The sequence below is a fragment of the Centroberyx gerrardi genome, chromosome 6, assembly GCF_048128805.1.
Source record: "Centroberyx gerrardi isolate f3 chromosome 6, fCenGer3.hap1.cur.20231027, whole genome shotgun sequence".
Taxonomy (NCBI): Eukaryota; Metazoa; Chordata; class Actinopteri; order Beryciformes; family Berycidae; genus Centroberyx; species Centroberyx gerrardi.
In genome coordinates this window covers 5,171,198-5,195,572 of record NC_136002.1, presented here as the reverse complement: position 1 = coordinate 5,195,572, position 24,375 = coordinate 5,171,198, and the positions used below count along the sequence as shown (strand labels likewise).

At 44.5% G+C, this 24,375-nt stretch overlaps 1 protein-coding gene across 4 annotated transcripts in view; it reads right to left on the bottom strand.

Annotated features, from left to right (window-relative positions):
• The window catches only part of LOC139923566 (RNA-binding protein Musashi homolog 2), a 280,792-nt gene that overhangs the window by 189,635 nt on the left and 66,782 nt on the right, over nt 1-24,375 (bottom strand). For all 4 annotated transcript variants that reach the window (XM_078283979.1, XM_078283978.1, XM_078283981.1 and 1 more), the window contains exon 6: nt 13,231-13,323. In XM_078283979.1, coding sequence (XP_078140105.1) covers nt 13,231-13,323 — 93 coding nt within the window. The remainder of the gene's footprint in view (nt 1-13,230; nt 13,324-24,375) is intronic.

The following is a 24,375-nucleotide window of genomic DNA, read 5'->3' as shown; positions in this document are numbered from 1 at the left end:
TCCTTTCATTACTGGTTGCGGCAGGATGGGGGTTGATCCAGGCAGCCAATTTACTTGGCTTTCAGCTCGTCTCGGGATAAATTTCCATTTAAAGTGAGAATTTGTCTTAATTCGAAGTACAGCAGCATTTTCAGCACCGGCTTGCAACACCGCAGCAACTTTTATGCAAGTTGTTGATGCTACTAAAATCTAAGGCCTGATTGGCTATGTGCACTGATAACACAGTGTGCTGTCCAGTTTGTGTCAAAACAGACAAATAGACATCATTCAAAGTCAAAGAAAAATCCTCCCTTTGATATTCTTACACTGTTAGATATTATCAATCTGTGATGTTCAGTGCATTCCAGGAGTTATTTTGTGATAAAGTGTTGTAATCTACTTTGTCAGTGTACCCACTTTGCCTGAACCTGCCTACTTCCACTTCAGGTAGTGATTTCCTACATTTCCCAGAAGGCCTTTTGACAACCCTAAGCGAAGGGGCGTGAATTTGTCGCTGTCAATCAAAGGATGTATGGGTATATAAATAGCCTGAAAGTGTCATCATTCAGCTGTGGGTTATACGATAGCATCGTAAGGCCAAGAGAGTTTTTCAGTCTGCTGCAACGTCAAGCTCTTCATCACATGGACTTTACAGAGAATGAGCCGACGTGAATCCAACTAATCAACAATCAGTCACCAAACAAAATGATCCAATACAGTATGCAGCACTATCTATGCAAGAATGTTATCTCTGCCTCTTCTATGATGGATTTCTCCTGTTGAAAGTTCCTCTTTGATTCTGAGGGGCTGACACCAAAACCTGAAGTTCACCGTTGATGTTCTAGATCGCTGAAAAAATTCTGCTATCAAACTCAAACATTGTAGCTGCTCTGGACACATCTTGAAGTGACGTAATTTCGTCTACATTCGTCCAGTTGTGAGCGGGAATGAGAAAAATACCTCGCCAATAGCACTTTTTAACAGTGTTAGGGGTGGATTCTTCCTTTAAAAAACAGGTGTGGTATGTGCTCTCATATTGATCTGTGTTCCCTGGTAGCCGGTACAATTCCCCCGGTGACTGGCCGGTCAGAGGAGCAGCCCCCTGGCTGTGTTAGTCCTTTTAACATCACATACACTGCTGAGACTAAGCAGGTTGTGACAGAACTCCTCGACCTTGCCTCTCCTCTACTACCATCCGCCACTAGGACAATTCTCCCAACTCCTGTTTTCCTTCCTCCTCTCCCATTGTGTATGCTGGACCTTAACGCCTACTTTGACGGCCTGCACTGTGTCAGCACTGTTTTCTGACTCCCCACCACCACCACCACCACCCATCCCCCCCCCCGGAGCGGGCCTGACTGGGGATTTTTTTTTTTGAAACTTCATTAAAACCCAGGTAGCGCGGTGGCATTTCAGTTAATTAGCACGCTAGCCGGAGAGTCCTTCACCCCTTTACCTTGTACACTTGACTCCGACAGGGAGAACACTCGGTGATGGCTCGCGCCGATACAATTTACATACAGTGCAGGAGCGGTGGCCCAAAAAAAAAAAAAGGGAGAAAAATTCAGCGTGAGTCATGCTGCTCCCTTGACTTTTATCCCTCCCCCTCCCTCATATCTTCCGCGCTTCTTCCAACGCTTGGATCCATCATGCCATCTGCCCGTTCACTTATAATTCCATCTATCTCCCTGCTAACTCAGGTAGAAGATTTGATGGATGTGCCCTTTGTCTTTGTGTATTGGCCTTCCGCAATCTGATGGAATACACAGTAGATTTCGGACTGACTGCCAAAGTTCAGAAATTCTGCTGATGGTTTCCAGTAGATATCCTTTTCAGCATTTTTTTTTAGCAAGATCCTCAATGCATCCAGGCAGCAACAACAACCAAATGTGTTGTTAAAACTGGTTATATGTTGGATTATACAGCTTCATCAGCCCTGCTGTTAAACCAAGAATCCCAAATTTCTGAATTTCTGAATTATACGCAATCAGAATGAAAGTGATTCAGTGTGACTTTCTGAGGTTCCACGGTTCCTGGCAGCCCCCTGTCATCCCTTTTCTTCATCGTCTACGCCCGTGTCAGTGTTGTTAATGGTTAATAAACAGGGTGTGTTGGTATGTGAGCGAAGATAAAGCAGGCAATGACAGACGTGCTTCACGGTGAATCTCCCCTCATATTAATCTTCTTTTGTGTCTGGAGCGTCTGTAGTGACTGTAGCGCTGGAGTCGCTCCAGTGCTGAGGGCTCCGGAGACGAGGAAAGCCAAATCTGGTGCTGTGGCGGCTGGTGTTACACACTCATTCTCCGCTGTGTAAGCACGGTAATTGTATATGATGTTCAATACCTTTGAGGCTTCATTAAGCCCTTGCATCAAACTGCAAACCCTACCTTGCAAGGCAGGAGAGAGGGAAGCAGAAAGAAACAAGGCCATTTACTGACAGTTTTCAAAGTGTTTTGAGTGGGAGGCTCTTCTCCCAATGGGTGGAGGTTGTTCTTCCTCGTTTCCAAATAAGATGCGTCACACAGCTTGCCAGCATGCGGGTATGGGCCTCAGCAGAATCCACGCTGTTGTTTCTGTCCAATCAGACTTAAGAGTGATGGTAGGGAGGCTGGGAGGCTTCAGAGGCAACCTTGAGTTGTAATTTTCTTTTCTTCTGTCCTTTTTTTTCCCCCTACCTCACACTGAGCATCCAAATGTTGAGTTTTTTACTTCACTATTTGATGCTGCTTGGGGCACCACGTGTTTATAATTACAATTTGCAAAGAACGAAAGAAAGGTTGGAGATTGGTGTTCAGATTCTGATGTCAAAGTAGAGCTGAGAGGAGGAGGGAGCTGTCGGTCAAAACGCAACTTTTAGCGAGCGGTTTGTTGGCAGCTCAGCCTCCTGCCACTTCACACTGAATGTGGCAGCCAAAGAGAAAAGGATGGGTGTTTCAGGTGCACAGAGGGAAAAGCCTGGCAGGGGAGGCTTAATTTAGGCAGGGTCCTTGGACACCTTTCCTGTTTTTCTCTTACTACTTTAAAGCCCCTACGTGTAGAATATTTACCTCAATATATCATTCTCAAATTAATTTTGATAGCAAAGTATAACAGCTGCAGAAACATGAGACCATTGCGGAGATTGGTTAGTTCTATGTGTTGCTCTCTGTGTGTTTATTCTATTTGTCCCCAGGTATGATTTGCCATGAAATGCGCAGGACCGACTTACGGCAGAAAGATAGAGCCTCAACCAAAACAGGAAGGGGGAGGACTCACTTTGAATTGCTGTGCTTGCTCGTACAGAAATAAATACACAGACAAGTACAGATGCTGTCCAGTCCCACAGCGCCAAGCTAGGTGTGGAGTATCAACTGTTGCTGTAGTTGAAGTTACTACAGTCCTGGAATAATCAGGCTAACCACATCATCCACCAGTGTATTGTCAAGAAGAAGAGATCCACTCTACTATACAGCTACACTCCGGTAGGTTAGCTTTCTTTCAGTATCATCAGAATCAGAAATACTTTATTGATCCCCGAGGGGAAACTGGGTTTCGTTGCAGTTGCTCACATTCTAGAAGAGAAATATATATAGGCATAGAGAAATTATAAGAAAAATAGAGTGTGTAAAATATGTGCATTATACTACAATAAAATAAAAATATGTAAAGTATGTGCATTATACTACAATATATAACAACAATAATATAGAAATAAGAAAAATAAGAAATTTGTGGGTGGGTGTGGGGGAGGAGGAGTAGGAGGAAATCCCTGACCTGGGCCTTTCACTCCTGCTTTTTTCCTTCCCCTTTGTTTTTGAATTATTGCACAAAATTATTACCGGAATCAGTATTGCACAGTTTAAAATATAAGTTATAAATTAAATTATGGGGTTATGAAGCTGCTGACAGGGGTGAAATAAGTCCAAGGTCCAGTCTATTGACTCAGAGTGTCTGACACTCTGAGGGAGGAGTTGAAAAGTTTGATGGCCACAGGCAGGAATGACTTCCTGTGGCGCTCTGTGGTGCATCTCGGTGGAATGAGTCTAGCACTGAATGAACTCCTGTGCTTGACCGGCACGTCATGGAGTGGGTGGGAGACATTGTCCGAGATGACACGTAACTTGGACGGCATCCTCCTCTCTGACACCGCCGCCAGAGAGTCCGGCTCCACCCCCACAGCGTCACCGGCCTTGCGGATCAGTTTGTTGAGTCTGTTGGCGTCCGCTACCCTCAACCTGCTGCCCCGACACAACAGCAAACAGGAGAGCACCGGCCACCGCAGACTCATAAAACATCCTCAGCATTGTCCGGCGGATGTTGAAGGACCTCAGCCTCCTCAGAAAGTAGAGACGGCTCTGGCCCTTCTTGTAGAGGGCTTCGGTGTTCTTAGCCCAGTCCAGTTTATTGTCAATGTACACTCCCAGGTACTTGTAGTCCTCCACAATGTCCACACTGACCCCCTGGATGGAAACAGGGTTCACCGGTGCCTTGGCCCTCCTCAGATCCACAACCAGCTCCTTTGTCTTTGCCACGTTGAGCTGCATATGGTTCTGCTCACACCATGTGACAAAGTTTCCCACCACAGCCCTATACTCAGCCTCCTCACCCTTGCTGATACATCCAACTATAGCAGAGTCATCAGAGAACTTCTGAAGATGGCAGGACTGTGTGTGGTAGTTGAAGTAGCCATAGTAGCCTTCCAAAATCTTTCATTAACATTTCCCAAACTTGACAAATTGTACATCTGTCAGGCAAAGCTGCTTTGCTAGCTCAATCCAGTTGTAACTAAATTATTTGCCAGCAAGAAATGTTTGGTTAGCATAGATTAGCCACCGCAGTTACAAACACACATTGTGATACAAACACTGGATGAGTGACCATCACTCAATAAGAGGTGACAGAGCACTGTGTCATTAGCATTAGGCAGCCTTACTAAATTCCACACCTGTTACGCAAAAGCTGCACTGCTCAGTCGATGTAGTTGTTACTAAAATATTCAGCAGCAAAATATGTATTTTTGGTTTAAATAGAGCGGCAAGCATCACTGAGTATGAGGTGAGGGAGGATCATTTGACTGACTGATCAACTGACTGGACTGAATTTGACGTCTTGATCCATGGGAAAAATAACTTGCCTCTTCACAGTTAAAGTTTATTCCAGTTCCATTATTCAGTTTACGATATGACAATTTCACATCACCTCTTCTGTAAACATATTTGTCCTCTCTCTGCAGTGTGCAGAGGGGGGAAGAAGTGGCGAGTTGTCTTTACTACAGTGACGTAAAACACTACCACTAAGAGACTCAAGGGGCCGCTAAAGTCATCAAGTTTCAAATTCTACCGGTAGCAGCTTTAAAATCCCAAGTGGAAAGTTTTTACTCCAGTTGGATTTCAGCTTCATAGGACTCGGCACGCTGCTGGCAGGCAGGAAATGCCACGGTGTGGATTTCTTTAAGTCGTAATGGCCCCTTGGTCGGATTTAATTGGCGCACGTCGTGGCAGAGTTGATGGTAATCTGTCCGCTCCTTTAGGCCACAGCCAGACGAAAGCCGGCGCTATCTGATCGGGGGAGGCTCGCTGCTGTGGGATGAGGTGAGTCTCAGCTCTGGCATATCTCTTCTGACAAAATTTTTCAAAATGTAGTGCAATTTCAAAGAACGCTTTCACTTATTATTAAAACGATCCGGGTTTCCCGCAGGAGGTGGGGATGAGGGGCGCGCAGCTACCATTTTTCTTTGCAGCTGTCTTTTTATTTACAGCATAATAGCAAATCACCACAAATGTATTGGTAACTGTTGCATTACAGCCATGATACCTGAGAGGACATTCTTTGCTTTGATTATGGGTACTTTGGTGCTGCTGATGATACTCTATGCCTTGTATCATACCCATAATCACAGCAAAGAATGCTCTCTCGGGTATTATTGCTATAGTAAGCACCAGAAACTACAAATAGTAAAAAAAAAAACATAGTAAGCTGCAGTGCTGTCTAAACTTGATTGAGGAAACTGCTGCAAAGAGAAATCTGGGGTCTGCCATATAAAGTCAGTACACTATATTATCATCACCATCCAAGATAATTACTGTACTCATTTGCAGAATCATGTAAGTAGCTGCCACAACTGGAAATTGCAATGCTCATTCTTCCACTTGTAAGGTCTAATATCAAATTGCACAACCCAGGTGCTCAAAATAATCCTTCACCTTCAGTTACTCGACAGGTGAGGCAGCTTCTTTTATAAAGCCAATCAAGAGATGTTAAGGAGTGTCCCATCAGCAATAGCAGACCATACCTTGTCCCCATTCTGATGTTATCCAAAAGACCCATGGCCCACCCCCACCATCACTAAATCATCTCAGCACTTCTGGGGAAAAGCAATTAGTAAGAATAGCCATTAGTGGGATAGATTAACTTTCTAAAATGTGGACTGAGAAGCCACCATTTAATCAAGTGGCAAATGACCTGATGGAAAATCGCAGAGCAGGTAGAGGGCAAAACATTTTCTTTCCGCTCGTGAGTCATGTTAATGTGCAGAGAATTAAAGTGGACAGTGCCCCGAAGAAATGTGGTGTGAGGAAGGTCAGGTGAAAACTGTTCTGACTGGCACTAGGCCCGTTCAAATCCCTGGAAGGCCTCTCAATACAATGAACTGTACTCTCCGATAAGAAGACAGGGGAGGAGGAAAAACCTTCACTGAATCACAGGGGAAGGCAAAAGCTAAGAAGCGGTAGAACTTCCTATTCTCCGGTTGCCATTTTAAAAACCGCCTCTTGACTCAAAGAAACACTGCCAATCCACAGAGCAAACAAAGGTCAGAGAGAATATTAAATCGTTTGTCTTGTTCTGCCCCTTCCCACTCCGACTCTCTTTATTCACATCGGCGAGGGTTTCTGTTAGCTTTCATGTGCTTGTGTTGTAAGAGCCCCTTCACCGGCAGTGATTTGACTAGGATTAAAGCTGATAAGCAGCTCCCATAGCTGGGGGGCTGTCTGTAGGGTACAACGCAAACCAGCCTCACAGATCATTTAGACAGCAGATGAGGGAGAGAGATGCCTCTCCCCAGTGCTCTGAACCAGTCAAATAAGACATGTTAACCTTGTATTACCTTGCATTAGAGAGCCACAAAGGTATTGAAACCTGCTTGTTGAGGGAATCTACGCTATACAGGAGCCGGGACTAAGAGAAAGCTGTCGTGCTTTGGCCTGGAGGACCCTGTAGGAGCCTTGCCATAGGTTAGGTGAGGAGAAAACAGACAGGTTAAGCAGAGTACATTACATGCTCAGATCTTCTGTCATAATAGACAATTCATCAGCGGCCTCAGCAGACATAATCTGGGGTCCCACCGGGGTTATTTCAAGGTCCCATCCTCTTTTTGCTCTGCATGGTCCCACTTGGCAATATCATTCATTAACATGTCTCTATCCACTGCTATTGAAACGATACCCAGTTATACCTAGACATTTTTAAAAACTGTCTCCCAGACAGAGTTGAATGTCTTCAAAAATGTTCCAATGTTCCTCTTCCTTTACAAATAAAAGCTAATAGCGATAGCTAATAGTGAGTGTCGTATTTCTTCCTCTCCCAACTTCTTGATCTTGTCAGCAATCCTCGACACAAAGCCAGTGACCAGAAACTTGCATGTCATTTTTAATGGTGACTTGACTTTTGAAAGGAAGGTATCCTTCAGACCACTGCAACTCTTTCCATCCCTGCCTCAGTCAAATGTTACTCTCGTATCTCCAGCTGGTTCAGAATGCAGCAGCTAGGATTTTAACTGGTATCAAACCAAAATAGAAGATTTCCCCCAGTTTTAGCACTTATAAAATGTATTTTAAAATTTTACTAATCATATCTAAAGCTCAGCTAGGTCTTGAAGCGCTTGTCCTCAATCAAGACTCAAGACCACAGGTGATTGATTCTGACTGTTCTCAGTCTAGAGTCAAGACTAGACTCAAGACTGTCTTCAGTCTAGAGTCAAGGCAAAAATGTATTGATTCTGTATGTCCTCAGTCTAGATTCAAGACTATAAGTTGATTGTGATTGTCCTCAGTCTAGAGCCAAGATTAAAGGTGATTGATTCTGATTGTTGTCAGCCTAGACTTGAGACTAAAGGTGATTGATTCTGACTGTTTTCAGTCTAGACTTGAGACTAAAGGTGATTGATTCTGACTGTTTTCAGTCTAGACTTGAGACTAAAGGTGATTGATTCTGACTGTTTTCAGTCTAGACTTGAGACTAAAGGTGATTGATTCTGACTGTTTTCAGTCTAGACTTCAGACTAAAGGTGATTGATTCTGACTGTTTTCAGTCTAGACGACTTGAGACTAAAGGTGATTGATTCTGACAGTTCTCAGTTCTCAGTCTAGACTTGAGACTAAAGGTGATTGATTTTGACAGTTCTCAGTCTAGACTTGAGACTAAAGGTGATTGATTCTGACAGTTCGCAGTCCACACTTGTAACTAAAGGTGATTGATTCTGACTGTTCTCAGTCCAGACTTGAGACTAAAGGTGATTTTGCCATTGTTTCCATTAGACTGTGTAACAACCTGCCCGAGGAACTTACCTTTATGCAATATTTAAATAAAATTTTGTGATGTCTTATATTTTTATCCACTTTAAGTGCTATATGAAGAACACTAATAGCAGATTTTTTTTTATTGTTATGCTGTTATATGTATCATCCTCAGAGAGGAAACAACCTGAATCCATCCAGTCCTCAAAACTATTCACAGCATTAAGCCACAAAATTAGCAGCCATTTAGACTTACTACAAAATGGTTCTCATGGTATCTGTCAAGAGCATGTGGAATATAATCAAGTACATCCACCAGGTTCTGTTTCGCAAGCATATCCAGAGAGAGTGCAAAAAATAAACCAGCTATCTAAATCTTTTCCTTTCCTCTATTCCCAACCCTTTCCATTGACTTTGAAGAGTTGAAAGGCAGAGCGATGTGTTTTGCAGTGGGAGAACTCCCGGCGGAGGTGCTAACATTGTTAGGGCCCAGCCTGCCTTTGTCCAAAACTCAACACATTATGTTTTCAATCTTCACAAGGAGATTCAGTTGCACTCATTGGCACCGGGGCTATGAAAAGCATTCTAAGAGCTTATTAGGCTAGGCCTGGGGAGCAATGCACACTCTTGCGCGCACACACACACAACACATATATGCACACACACACACACACACACAGACATACACCCACCACTTATAAGGAGGTGGGCATCATGACAGCGCTAATCCTGTGCACTGGATAGCAGTAGTCTCTCCTCTTTCATCCCTCACTAACTCTTCTCATTTGTTCGCCCTCCTATCCACTGGAAATGGGCAGAGAAAACTAAGCGCTAAGGGACTCAAGTATTTCAACCGTGTTTAAACATTTTCACCTCCTTGCCGACTGCTCTGTGTTGGAGTTCCTGCTGCTCTGTCCAGAGAATAATGCGAGATGAAAAAGCGATCAAAAAGCAGTAAAACGACATGTACATACGACATAGCACAGATTACACTAAATTGGAGATATGGTCAATAATGTATGTCCTCAGTCTAATGCGGGATGTGCGGTGATGTACACTGATTGTATCTTTTAACAAACATGCGCCTTCATGCACATATAATTCACCATTCTAATACTTATGATGTGCAGCCTAGGATTACCATTTCTCAAAAATGACTAAAAATATCTAGATTGACTATATCAAACTGAACCACTTTAACCTATACAGAAAGAGTCTGTGAAGAGGCATGTGTGTGTGTGTGTGTGTGTGTGTGTGTGTATAAACGAGAAAGACAAACACAGAGACATAGAAAGTGAGATAGAGAGACAGACAGAGAGAGAAAGTGAGAGAGAGGGAGAGACAGACAAACACAGAGAGAGAGAGAGAGAGAGAGAGAGAGAGAGAGAGAGAGAGAGAGAGAGAGAGAGAGAGAGAGAGAGAGAGAGAAAGAGAAAGAGAGAAAGAGAGAGAGAGCAATCCGGTAATTCTCTTCGCCTCAGAAGGACAAAGTCCACGTTGTTTGAAGCAAAACTCAAAGCTGATTACAGCAAACCTATGACTAAGCCTTTACCAGGAACCAGCGAATGACTGTGTGGTGAAGGAGGCGGGCAGGTGGAGGGGGGAGTGGTCCTCGGTCGATTTTCTCTGCTAATTTCTAAAGATAATGTTAGGAATTCCCGGTTGCAACATTTGCCCTTTTGATGACATATCACGTTTGAGTTCCCAATGTCCCCAAAGTGAGCGGGAAAACTCCTGGGAGGAAAAAGGCTGGCCAACAGCAGCAGCTAAGTAACAGCAGATGACAGTGTCTAGAGGGGAGGGCATTAAAATAATAACCTGTGACACTTTCATATAAGTAAATGTCTGTTTTACTATTCTCTATCATTGACTGATAGTGATCCAAACAATAGCCCGTTCATGAAAGCTTTTCCATTTGCTGTTCTAAACACTCAGTGTCTGGTAGCTCTTTCCTGGGAAAAATCCTTTGGCGCACAGGAAGTGATGCATTTTTTGTTTCCGTTTTGTTTGGAATAAATACTGGGTATTTAACTGGGTAGTTAGCATGAGCAGTTCAGCCACCATGGCTGAACAGACAAAGAAAAGAGAAACTCAAACTGCATCAACAGAAAATCCAAGGAAAAAGACGTCAGAGTCCCGCCCACACTGTTTGATTGACAGGTGATCTCTGGGAAGAGCAGTGCAGAAACACCACAGCAATGAGCGCTGAGCGACAAAGATGGAGACAAAATTTTAAAAAAAACTCTGCAATGAGAACTTAGCTCAAAAAAGCTTAGCTCAAAGACAAAATTTTAAAGACGATGGTTTCTGTAATAGCAAATGTAAAAGCATTCATGAACTGGCTGTAGGTTGAATCACTATTATCAGTGATAGAGAGTAGCAAAAAGGACATTTATTAATATGAAAATGTCGCAGAAAAACAAACACACTTGCATATACGCTTCAAGTCATCTCGTGATATGAATTTTCGGATGCGCCGCCCGGCTCTAGCGGCGTCTACTGTAGGGAAGCTGAGCATGTAGGTATTAATTAGTAAGAAAATATCCAAAGAAGACAGTAGCGGCTGCCATCTCAATTACGATGACACAGAGTTTGGCCGAAGGGGAGAAAATGGCGGCGCGTCTGGTCTCCAAGGTGCATTTATCCGCCTTCGCTCAGACACTCCATAAATCTGGCTTAGGGCGTCCAGCCGCCGTTCTGCTTAGGATGCAATTTAGCGCTGACGTTCATAGCTAGAGGGGGAAAAGGACTCTGTCACTGGAACACACACACACACACACACACACACACACAAACACACACGTCTGGGAGAGAGCAGCCTGTGTGGAGACAGATTCTACGACCTCAGTGCCCCAAGCCACCTGCTCCTCACTTCTCTGAAGCGTGCGCACACACACAGACATGCACGCGCGCGCACACACACACACACACGCAAGAGCTCCATGCAACACACTCCTCTTCTAATTGGAAAAGTTTGGTAGCACACAAAAGTAACACACACTCACGCCAATACACACCAAATATGCAAACACACCTAACCTCCAGGTATGTTCTCTCTCTCACACACACACACACACACACACACACGCACACACACGCGCGCGCTTACAGATGCAGGTAAGGTGAGTCACTTCTTCTATGCGGGCAGAGTTGCCAAGTCATCAGAGGAAACACACTTGCAGCATCCTCCTACTCCTCTTCCTCCCTCCCCTCGTCTCTCCCTCCTCCTCCTCCTCTTCCTTCCTGCCTTGTCCTCCTCCTCCTCCTCCCCCTCTCTACCTTCTCCTCCTCCTCTTCCTCCTCCTCTTCCTCCTGTCTGAACAGGTCTGCTCTCTCCATTCACCAAGCGGACATCAGCTAATTAATTGGTTTATCCACTCAGATGGACTCTCCAAGGCCCACACACACACACACACACATACGCACACACAGGCCAAGTGTGTGTATGTGTGTGTGTTAGATGACTGTGCCATGTTGATGGATGACCTGGGCAGGGTGGAGAGAGCAAGAGAAGAAGAGAGAAGAGAGGTAGACAGATGGACAGAGAGGTCGCCATGGTGACCTGGCTGGGACACACACACACACACACACATACTCTCTAAGTTTAGACCGATATATGGGGCTGATACTGTCCTTTTATTAAAAATGGGAAAAGTCCAATTAGAATGTTTTGGCATGAAAATTGTCAAAATGAATATCTGTTATCACTATCAAATATCAGTATCGGCCTTCCAGGACTCCTATCGGTCGAACCCTGCTTCACACACACACACACACACACACACACACACAAAGTCCATCTGAGCCCAGAATATCAGATTGATCTCCTAACTGAGCCACAATGCGCTGGTCTGAGCTGAAATGACGGCTGAAAGCCAGGATTTCCTCTAGTAAGCCATCAGATGTGGGATTGCGTCAACGTTAAGGTAAGGCTGCCGGTTATTCCCGCGGGCCCGCCGTGAGCCACTACACTCCGGAATAATCCCAACGCTTAGTGAGAGAAAAAAAATGGAACACTGGATCCCAGTTCCGGAGGAAAGGTGAGGAACAGCTCAATAGCTCAAAAGCCGAGAGCCGAGTTTAGCATTCAGTGTTAAAGGCGTGCTGAGTACGATTCTGCTGGTTGTGGCTTGTAAACGCAACTTTCAAAGTTGGCCCCTCCTCCCTGCGGTTGCCAGAATGGTAAAAAAAACTGTAAAAAAGTACAGCGAGGCAAACAAGAGTGAATCTGTTGTCTTTCACCTGTTGGAGAGTATTGAAGGAGGGGATGGGGATGAAGAGCGAGTGGAGTTGGCCTGTTTTCTGTTGGAAAGGTAGGTTCCGGTTAGCTTAGCAATTAGCTTTTCTACTACAACGAAGCTACGCTAACGGTAGCTAGCTGCCAGCTCCCGATACACACGAGTTGCTCTGTTTTACCGCAGCCAGCGTGACTTTTAGATATAAAACCATAAGTAATGATTGAGTAGGATCATTTTTGGATGAGTTTATGCTGTTTAAAGGGGGGAAATCCTGCTCGGTACGCCTTTAACGGACGACAAGAAAGGATGTCTGGGATTTCAACTGGATGACTTGGACCCCTCCAAGTTCATAACACAAACTCGCGACAAAACCAGCGACAATCTGCTTCAGACCGCACACAGCAACACATAAAATGATCAACCCGCTTTGCAACGTCAAAGAGACAAACACACACACACACACACACACACACACACACACACACACAGCCCAGAAGAAAGAACACTCCAAATGGCCTTACCTTGCCAAACTGTTCAAAATACTGCTTCACATCTTCAACTACTGTGTTGGCTGATAATCCTCCTACGAATATTTTCTTTGTTCTTGTGACCATCTGGACGGGAGAGAGAGAGAGACAGAGAGAGAGAGAGAGGTTAGCAACATTTCAGAGAACAAACTCCAAGAATTAGTCAAAGCACCGTCTGAGTTGCTCCTTGGGCCTGGATGAAAGAATGCTGGCAGGCTGGCTGGTGTGTCTGTGAGTGTGTGTGTGTGTGTGTGTGTGTTTGTGTGTGTGTGTGTGTAGTAGGGATCCACCAATATGACTTTTTGAAGGCTGACGCTTCGATACAATATTTTTGGTTTGAAGCCCACTGATTTTTGTGTCAATTTAATGTTAAAATGTGATCATTTTCATGGAATCCAAATATTCTGTTTTTCCCTTGAGATATCTCCAGCAGCTACAATGGAGTTCGATACAAAAAATATTTCAGCGATCTAAAACATCAACATAAGCGTCAGGTTTTGGTGTCAGCACCTCAGAATCAAAGAGCGAGGGCTTCTTTCTAGAGCCGCCATTTTGCACCGAGAGACGTTCAACAATCATACAGGGAGAGACAGAGAGACCGATTTCTCCAGCCACAGGAGCAGAAAATAGACCAGAATGCAATGCAGCCACAAGACATGTTGTGTTTTGAGTATGGGAGTGTGGCCGCAATCATAGACGCGCTCAATGTTCACCAACTGTTTTGTCCGCTCGCTGTATTCATATGCTCATAAGCCCACCTGTGATTGAAAGCAACAAGTTCACGCCCCTTCTTTGGGGCTTGTCAAAAGGCATTCTGGGAAACATAGCAAATCACTAACTGAAGGAGGCAGGTTGAGGGAAAGTGGTTTCACCAAAAGAGTAAATTACAACACTTCATCGCAAAATAACTACTACGGATCTGAAGGGGGAAATTTTCCTTAAAGGCCCTGACACACCAAACCGACTTCAAAGAACCAGCGGCGACGAAGGCCGACTGTTGCGTCGCCTCACGTCGCCTGCGTCTGGTCCAAAAAGTTGCACTTGAACACACCGCAAAGACTACACCCGACGGCCAAGTAGCACGTACGTTCTGCGCCTGCGTGAGGGGAAATAACTCTCCATACCTTATGTCTGATAAGAAGTTGCAAATGGCACTGGCGTTGTCAGCCCTTGGTCTTTTGGTTGTGGAAGAAGAAAGGAAGAGGCGGAGGCGAAAAATAAGGAGAAACCGCACTAAATGGGTGAAATCATGAATAACGTTACTCCAGCGACAGGCTCAAGGGGCTTTCCCCAACCTGTCTCGAGAGCTGGAGATAAATGAAACCTCCGATTTTAAAAATTTCGCTCGGCTCTTTCCTGTTCAGTTCTACATGTTGAAGGAATTTATCAGTCCAATCATCCAGAGGCAAAACACGAACTACCAATCAGAGTGATCTCTCTCACCGACGGCTCCGACGCCGATTCAACATGCTCAATCGGCCAAAAAGACGCCGACAGGGTCCGACTAGTGCCGACGGTGCGGGACACACCGCAAAAACTAGGGACACCGACGCTTACCAACGGCCCGACATTGCCCGACGGCCGACCGTCAGCCTGGTGTGTCAGGGCCTTTAAAGTCCATTCATTGCTTGCCTGAATGTTGCCAGAATTGATTTTAACTTTCTTACTGATGTTTACATGGCAGATCTGGCACTGACTTCTTCGTTGTTCCAGTGGACAAACTAAGATCTATGGAGATGCCACAATTAGTGTCTACAGTCGTCACCTTTGGAACTTCACAATCTGTCCACATCTCTAACTCGAACTTCTTCAACAGAGAATCCAGGGAAAAAGACGTCACAGTGCTGGACACACCGTTTGATTGACAGGTGATCTCTGGGAAGAGCAGTGCAGAAACACCACAGCGATGAGCGCTGAGCACCAAAGATGGAGACTAAATAAAAAAAAAAACAGCAATAATGTACAAAAGTTGCTCTATAAATAAAGCTTGATGGATTGATTGATACAACAAACGATCTCGCCACTTTCCTCCTCTCCGTTTCATCTTGATTTTACTTTTCCCTCCTTTTCTCTTTCGATCTCATCCTCTCCCTCATCATCCCCTACCTCCTCCTCCTCCTCCTCCTCCTAGGTTTCTGTACTAGCATCACAAGCTTCATTTTTCACTGCAGAAAAACACCATTAGCTCATCTGGTGGGTAAGACCAGCGCTGGGGCCAGACGCCATCCATCTTAATGCTGAGTAAATATTGAGGATGGCCATTGCCGCTATTATGACCGGGGCTGCGATAAATAGCCAACTGGAGAGTCGGCGCTGTGGAAGAGAGGCGAGGGAATGACTTAAGATCCTCGTATTGCGGCGGTGTTTCACCGAGCCGAGTGCCGCGCCGCAGCCGCTGAGGGACGAATATACAGGAAGGTTTTTACAGCGCCGGTGTAATTATCACATAGCCGTTGTGCAGCCGTGAGACCGATGTGGGTTTTTGAAGGCCAATACTAAAATTTTTTGAATGAAAAATGACAATAGCCAATATTTTGTTCAATATCTTTCAATTTGGGCCATTTTAAAGGATTGTTCTTCCTCCAGAATTGTATTCTTGTCAGGGTGGAAAAGCCTCTGAAACAGCATTTAGAAACTAAAACTCTCCATTGAAACCCAGAATGAAAGTATTTATAATAATAACACATTGGATAACATTGGATAACATCATTGGAATCTGATCAGAATGTCTCATTAGAATCAATTCAGGTTAAAAGCTTCCCATTGACAACCAGTGTAGTTTTGGTCAATTCTACAATAAATATGTAATCAATCAATATCGTGATATTCAGGAAACATCACGATATTCAATAATATCGAATATCGGCCCAAGCCTAATCATATCAGAGGCGGATCACACTGACTGGGCCGGATGCCATTTCTAATAAAGGGCCAGTATCAAGCCCATATACCTGTAGGCAGTCCGGTCACCTGAAAACACTGAGGTTTGAGGTCTACCTCCCCCCGAACCACCAACCGCCAACCTGCACCAGCGACAGGAGCATCCATCACCATCACTCATATTCATCACCACGCCACACTGACGGGGGGATGGGGGTAGTGGGGGGCGAGGGGGGCAAACAATCGCGGCATCTTGCATCTCCCCCCCTCCTCCATTCAATCCCTGTCCAACATCTTTACATCCCCCCCACCACCCCCACCCCTTCCGTTTCTGTCCACTTCCCCCTTGATAGATCATCTGCCAGAATGTCAAGGAATAGAGCGAGGCAGGAGGAGAGAGAGAGAGAGAGAGAGAGAGAGAGAGAGAGAGAGAGAGAGAGAGAGAGAGAGAGAGTCTGCTCTTTCTGGCGGCTGTCAGAGCGTGTGGCTGAAGGGGGGGGGGGGGGGGGGGGATTTTTCAGGCCGCTGGAACAATGTAATTACTCCATCCATTCCTCTGACACATAACTATCACCTTTCCTTCGCTCCGTCCTCCTCTCCAGCTCCATCTCTCTCTCTTTCTTTTCCAATGCCTCACAAAGCTTCTGTCTTTGGAATAACAGAACATCAACTTTTTTTTTTCATTTTTCACTATTCAGATGCACAAAAAAAAAAAAAAGAAAAGCCAATGGCACTCACGCATCGAGCGAGCTTAGCGACGACCAGGTCCTGCGAAAGTCAGTATTGATCAATTTGTTCTGGGTTTGCAAAGGAAGATCAGCCGCAGTTTGGGAGCCAGTGTTGTGGAGGCTATTTTGAAAGTGCAGTTTGACAAGCTAGCAGTTACTTCACAATGGAAGAAGTTGAGCTACAGAAAAGCCGCCCTCAAGACAAATATAGGTTTGTGAAGCACATTTACAGAGAAAAAGTAGTTCAAACTACATTTTTACTTACTACTATGTATGATTGTTGTAAAAAGTGATTCTATCTACATCTGTAATGCCACATAATACAAAATCACATGTTGCAAAAAATTGATTAGGATGGAGACAAAATTGTACTTTTATTACAAATAAAGTGAAGGAATGTTGACTAATGGCCTGCCACAAACCAGAGGCTAGGGATATTTCTATTCCAAAATTTTGACATTGATACAGATAAATTCTTATAAAATCCAATGAAAACGTATCATATCTTTTGAAAAATATTTATTAACAGAATAAACAAAAAAACAAAAACAAAGCCTTTACAGTCAGTTTTTCCAACTAATTTTAAGCTCAATTTAAGAGGTAACTCACAGAGAACGATTTTAGTGCCAATGTTCTTCTTTTAAGATTAAGATTGCACTTTATTGATCCCCTAGGGGAAATTCAGGGCACAGTACATATTGGGTAAGGTGACCAATGGGCCAAACTCCCAAAATGTCAGCGTAGTCCTTTAAGTTTTGATTCGTCACTTCTGTGTGGAGAAGATTTCTTGCCAGTGTCCATGCTGACAAAAGGGTGAATCTAGGGCATTTCAATTAGTGGTGACGGGACGCTCTTCTCTGTTGCAGCCCCACTTTGTTATGTAGGCTGATAAGACAGCTGGATTTTTACATAAAAAATACCTAGTGAAGATTTAAATGACTAGTTTAACTGCATATAATAAAAACACCACAACAGTGGCTGAAGCTGTACCTGGACAGATCAACGGGCAAAATAAAACAATTTGTTTTATGAGAGAAAGTGGTAGTGTGTGTGCGTGTGCGTGTGTGTGTGTGTGTGAGAGTGAGTGAGTGAGTGAGTGAGAGAGAGAGAGAGATGGACAGGAATGTCTGGACAAGAGGGAGCAGCCTCTACTCTTCTCTCTGGAGGACTGTCAGATTTGACACATGCCAAAAACATGCGAGTGTCCATTATTTGTGCAAATTTGAAAAGCTGCATCTGTGAAGCAGTGGCTGCAAGGGAGACTCTGTGTGTGTGTGTGTGTGTGTGTGTGTGTGTGTGTGTGTGTGTGTGTGTGTGTGTGTGTGTGTGTGTGTGTGTGTGCATGCGCGCGCTCCCGAAGATCAGACATGTTGCTCAGCAGCAGGTGCTCCAAACAAAATTAACACAAAACAACTGTTTGGGCTTTAAGCAGGCTTAAACAAGCCTTAACCCCTCCACTCTCTTTCCTTGTCAGAGCTTATTGCTCAGAGGGTGTTAAAATACTGTTGGCACAAGCGAAGACATCAGAGCGTCGTTTTTTTTTTTGTTGTTGTTTTTTTCGCAATTCCGAGAACCTTAAATTCCCACATCGAATCCATGAATATGAAGAAGTGTTCCTGGGAGGCAGGCGTAGAAATGGGAATAACACACGGGCGTCAGGCGGTGGCGGAGGAGGAGAAGGTGATGTGTTTTTATATATCTGCTGAGACGAGAGCGACAGGAGAGGAGAGGAGAGGAGGTGGGGGGCGAGGGGGGCGGGAGGAGTCTGTCTTCCCCCTGCTGATGCTGCCGTTTTGGCCCACCGCCGCCGCCGTCTCCCTCCCGCTACGGCCGATCTCCATCATTCTTCTCTCCGTGACTCCGTCCCCGACGTCTCTCCCGCCTTTTTCCGCCTTTCCCCCTTCTTTCTCCGAGAATGTCAGCTGTCAGCGTTGTCTGTGAAAGACGCTCACCCACCCACCCCCCCCCACCCACCCACTCACACACACACACACACACACACCTGAAACGCCGGCTGCTCGGGCTGCGCGGCGCTGATAAAAAGCCGGCGACAATGGGATGGGAAACAGGTGGGCTATTTCCACAGAGCAGGGGCGGCGGAAGAAAAGGTGGTCTGTCATCTAGCGGAGAGGCGGGCTGAGCTGAACCACCTCCAGACCTCCGTTAAGGTTATCTGTCCCTCAGTGATAATGCACAGGTCTCCGGAGATGTAGCGCCTGTATGGCGAGTGGGCGAGCCGCGGCCCGCGAAGGCAAACCTCTCAGCTTGGAGAGCGAGAAGAAGACGGTTTGAAGATGGAACACTAATCAATGGTGAGAATAAAAACCACAGGGGATGAAATGTTAACTGACATTTCCATTAACACAAGCGGGGGGAAATCTCTGGGAAGGGAAGAAAAAAAAAAAAAAAAGACGAGCCTGTTTTTATTTATTCCCCCCCCCCTCCCCACATTTCATTCGCGGTTGAGAATAGCTGCGGCGGCTCCCGCGCTAAAAATGCTGACGGCCAGCTCTGATCTCTCAGGAGGCAGTTGGAGTTAACGCTTTCTCCGACGGATTCTTGTTCATCTGGAGGCTCGGACTTCAAAACCCACCTGTCCGTCAAACAGGCATAGTGAGCAGAAAAATGTGGTGATACACTTATTGCTTCGATTATGAGCCGCAATTTCGAGGATCGGAGCGGCTTGCCGGTTGAAATCCCAGAACCAGCTGGGAAAATCTGAGTATAGCAGCAATTACTGTTGAGATGCCCTTGAGCAAGGCACTGAACCCCCAACTGGGCAGTGCTGCAGTTGTACTGCAGTCTGAATCATAGACTGTAAAAAAAGATGGACGTAGTGAGTGTGGCGTCCCATAGGTTTCTGAAGGGCAGTTTTGAAGCCAAAAGATTGGGTTTACGACAGTCGCCATGTTGACATTTTTTGGAGCCAGCGCAGCCAAAGAGAGGCCGAGGGTCGTCCACAGAGCCACAGCGGCGCCTGCTATTGGTCCGTAATCGGCGACCTGTCGATCACTGGACAGGCGACCTGTCAATCACTAGGAAAACAACGCCGTTTTATAACCGGTATATCCCGTTAATGACGCAATTATTTTGAAAATCGGCATGAGGAAACACATTAGAAGAAGTGAAATTAGCTACTGAGACTGTAACCTCTTGTCGAAAAAATTTATTGACTTCATATTTTGAGCGAGAAGTTGGGTTGTGGTCCCATTGACTTGCATGGAGTTGGGCCGGGTTTGGAGTCTTTTTGGAGCCGACCCTAGCGGACGTTAGAGGAATTGCCGCCTCTTCAAAATTGACCCGTGGTTTCGACTTCTTGGTCTGAATGTGTGAATCCACATGAATGTGAAGGAGGGTGTTGCTGAAAAAGAGCATGGAGCTCAGTCGACTTTCCTTGGATAAAAACAGGTGGAAAAATCCTTGATGCATTTTATGGCATAAAGCTTTTCTTCAGAGTGCATTTTGAATTTCACTACACAGCATTCTTCCAACATTTCACTCTCCTGGATGTCTTCCTTTTTAGAGGGGTTGGAGAAGATGTGGTTCCACTATACAAACAGTATTTTTGAGTCGGGCGATGGTTTGAAGAGAGAAGTTTGTTTTATCGTCGCTTGTCAAAAACAAGAGGTGTGATTGGCGTGGGCAGCAGCCTGGGGAGGAATGGGGTTTGTATTAAGTAAAAGGAGTAACGACTCTTTCTTATATCCTTCCTCCTGCAGGCAGCGAAAGAGATCTAATTAAGATTGTTCATTAGATGAGCCGCCCCAATACATGGATCCTTATCACCGTGTGGTTCATCCAACAGCAAGCCAACCAACAGTCTCCCAGAGGGGAGGGGTGTAGCTGTCCATGCTAAAGAAGCCCTGGTGAAGTCGGCTCTCTGGGAAGAGGCTTTAGCAAATTTAATTTCTGAAGCTTAGGTGGCAACCAATTGTTATTCTACATTCTCCTTCCATCATGAACAAGGCAACAGTACAAGCTGTCAAGCTGCAACAAGCTGTCGCCCACAAATGACGTGTCCCTTTGGCCAATTGGTAAAAAAAATTAAAAAGCTTTAGGGGAAAACTGTTTTTCAAGAAATTCAAAACGGTGGAATATCCAATATGATGTACATTGATGATCCTGAAGGCAAATTTGTAGAGCGAGGACAGCCGGATCTGATTTCATATCACAGATAAGACTGTTGATTGAAATTTCTAAGTCTGACCTGAAACTGCATGCATGAAACTAGCATGCACTCCCCTTGGGCTGATCAATGTAATTTGAAAATGCCAGAAGAATGCAGTAATGAGATGCATCACCCCCCCCCCACACACACACACACACACAGTTTTATCAAAATCCGATCAGTGGTGTCTGGCAGACCCAGTCGCGTGTGACAGGCAGACAACAAACAAATGCAACAACAGAACAAACAAATGAACAGATGGACGGAGACGATCCATAGTCGCTTTCAAAAACACTCTGATGATGAGAGTTAACCAATGGAAGCACCCTGTGGCGAGGAGGAAGATATACAATATAAACTATACTATCCTGGGTTTCAATGGAAATTTTTACTGTCCCATACAGGGACAGCAAGGTAGCAAGGTAAGTCCAAATCGTTTTGATATGGAACCTTGTTACCAAGGAAACCATTAAAAAAGGCATCCCCACCCCCCACTATGTCAGTTTAGAATTTATTAATTAATCCATAACCCACAACTGGCCATGATATATTGAAATTAAATCACAGTTAAGGTGCATTATCTTTTTGTTTAATCGTTATACAAACTGCATTCCAGTTTAGTGGTGAATTAGCGTAGGTTACATTTGTAACTCCAGTCGTCGGAGACATCTACTTTACTATGTATACATGTATCTACTTAACCTGTATTCATCTGCCTAATTCTTATATATCAATGCTCAGTGCATAATATGGCTGGTCATTATTAAACTGTAAAGTAAGCCATACAGTGCAGCTCTCAAGGCGGTTGCTGTACTGTGCTACATCCATGATCTTCTCCACTCCATGTTCTGTTGTCTAAGTAGAGTGAAAAATTACAAGACGCATAGGTCAGACAGCCACGTTTCCTTTATAAGTCAATTGGAAGTCATTTGGAACTGTAATGTATGAATAAGGAGTGAATAAGGAGGAATAACGAGTGAATAAAGAGAAATACGGAGGAATAAGGAGGAATAAGACGTGAATAAGGAGGAATAAGGAGTGACCAAGGGGGAATAAGGAGTGAATAAGGAGGAATAAGAAGTGAATAAGTAGTGAATAAGGAGGAATAAGATGCGAATAAGGAGGAATAAGGAGTGAATAAGAAGGAATATGAAGTTAATAAGAAGTGAATAAGGAGTGAATGAGGAGGAATAAGAAGTGAATAAGGAGGGGAGAAGATGAAAAGCAGCGGATGGCGTTTTCACCCTCCTGGTTCCTCTTCACGGGCTCCTTGAAGCGCTCATCTGCGATAAAAAGGCCCGAGACCGTTCATGTTTACTTATTTACCGCCGATTAAGTAACAGTCCTCCAATCTGATTGAGCTTGACAGCAACTGTGATTGTAGAAGACTGCTCGGGTGGGGAAGGGGGGTGGGGGGGCATACAAACCTACATAGAAATAAGTGGGGCAGTGAGCTGTCAGAGTCCCTCACCTACACCTATTCCTAATCCTAGGGCTACACAATTGTGGCAAACATGATAATCCCAATTATTTTGCTAAAGATTGTGATCACGATTATTAATCACAATTATTTGTGTTTGTTCAGGAAGCAAAATTATTTGCACCTTAACATATATTTCAGTGCAGTATTTCTCAAAGTAGCAGCAGCTATAAAGTGATGTTTTCACTCTTACTGTTTTACTATTATTGTGGTCCTTATTTACAAAATTAAAACAATAAATACTTCCTTTACTACTTTGGGGCGCAGCTACAACCTGAAGGCAAACTTTGCCCAGAATGTGAACTGGTTTGTCATCATCTGGTTTAAACCCAAAATGTCTCCAGGTGACAGACGATGATCCACTTTCAGGAACTAAAAGGTTTTGGTTACATGGTGCACGTTACGCATTCAAAGGTTGTTATTGGTCAGGCGTAATGAAAGCACTCGATACACCACACTGGGACCTTCAGGGAAATGGAAATATACGATACACTTCAACATCGTCCAGTTACACGATTAATACTCGCGGAAACATGAAACAGCAGTATAAGATTATCTAGAGATAATTGTGCAGCCCTACCCAATTCTAATCTTAAACCAAAACCCAAGTCATATAAATAAATAAATACAATTATTATAAAAATAAATAAAAAATAAAAAGTCCTAACCCTAAAGTAGACCCTTGTAGAAGTTAGAACCAGCTAAATGTCCTCACTTTGGAGGATTTTCTTTTTCATTTGGTCCTCATAAGTACAGATATAAGAAGAAAACACACACAGAAACACACACACACACACACACACACACTCACTCACTTCCCAATGACCCGTTTGGCAAAGAAACTAAAAAAGGCTCCATTTCCCTGCTTTGCCTCATGCTAGGCTCATGTCATAGACTTGAGTGACAGCGCAACGGTATGCTTGCCATATTCTATTTGCAGCGGCTAAATTTAGCCACCAAGCTCCAATTTGTCCGTGTTTGGGGGGGGGGGGGGGGGGGGGGGAGGCGGTTTGAATCACATATTCAAATTTGTTGGGAAAACAAGCAGGGGCTCGGGCGCTGGACGCTAACCCTGACTGACAGCAGTAGGCTGTTTGACTGAGAGCTCCAGATTAGTTGATTAGTTCCATTTGCCAAGGCTGCATGGATGCACCCCGACCACCGACCCCCTTCCCTACACCCACCCACACACACACACACACACACACACACACACTCACTCACACACCCACAGGACTCTCAAGCCTCTAGTCAATGGATCAGGATAGGACTAAGGTTATACCGGTATATCTTTATCTGATATATTACAACTAGCCCATATGGCCAGTGTTACAGTCAAATAAGCAAATGTTGGAATTTGGAAACAAAGATCATTCACCATTTACAGAGCAGTACATGTATTTCTACAATGTAGTGTTGTGGCACCGCTTTAACCAGTTCATTAGTAAACACAGCCCTAAAGCCATATCGCAATTGCAGTATGTGTCAGAAAAAACACAATATGATATTTTCCATGTCGTGCGGCCCTAATAATTTTTGTTTATTTTTATAGAAGCACATTCTACACCCATACTGAGTATTCGGATCTGATCCACAAGGAGCTATGAAAACCTTTGGATTTCCCTTATTCAAATGACTGATGCCACCAACTACTTGCTTTACTGGAAAATGGAGCGAACAGTCTCCTAAGTGCCATCAAACAGTGAAAAGTAATTGAAAAGCTGTCACATAAATGAGACTGGGAGCAAGAGAGAGAGAGAGACGGAAAGAGAGAGAGAGAGAGAGAGAGAGAGAGAAAAAGAGAGACTACCAATGACATCAATGGTGCTTTGAACCCCGCTCAAACACACAATGATCAATCTGCTGTGTAATCCACAAGGTCA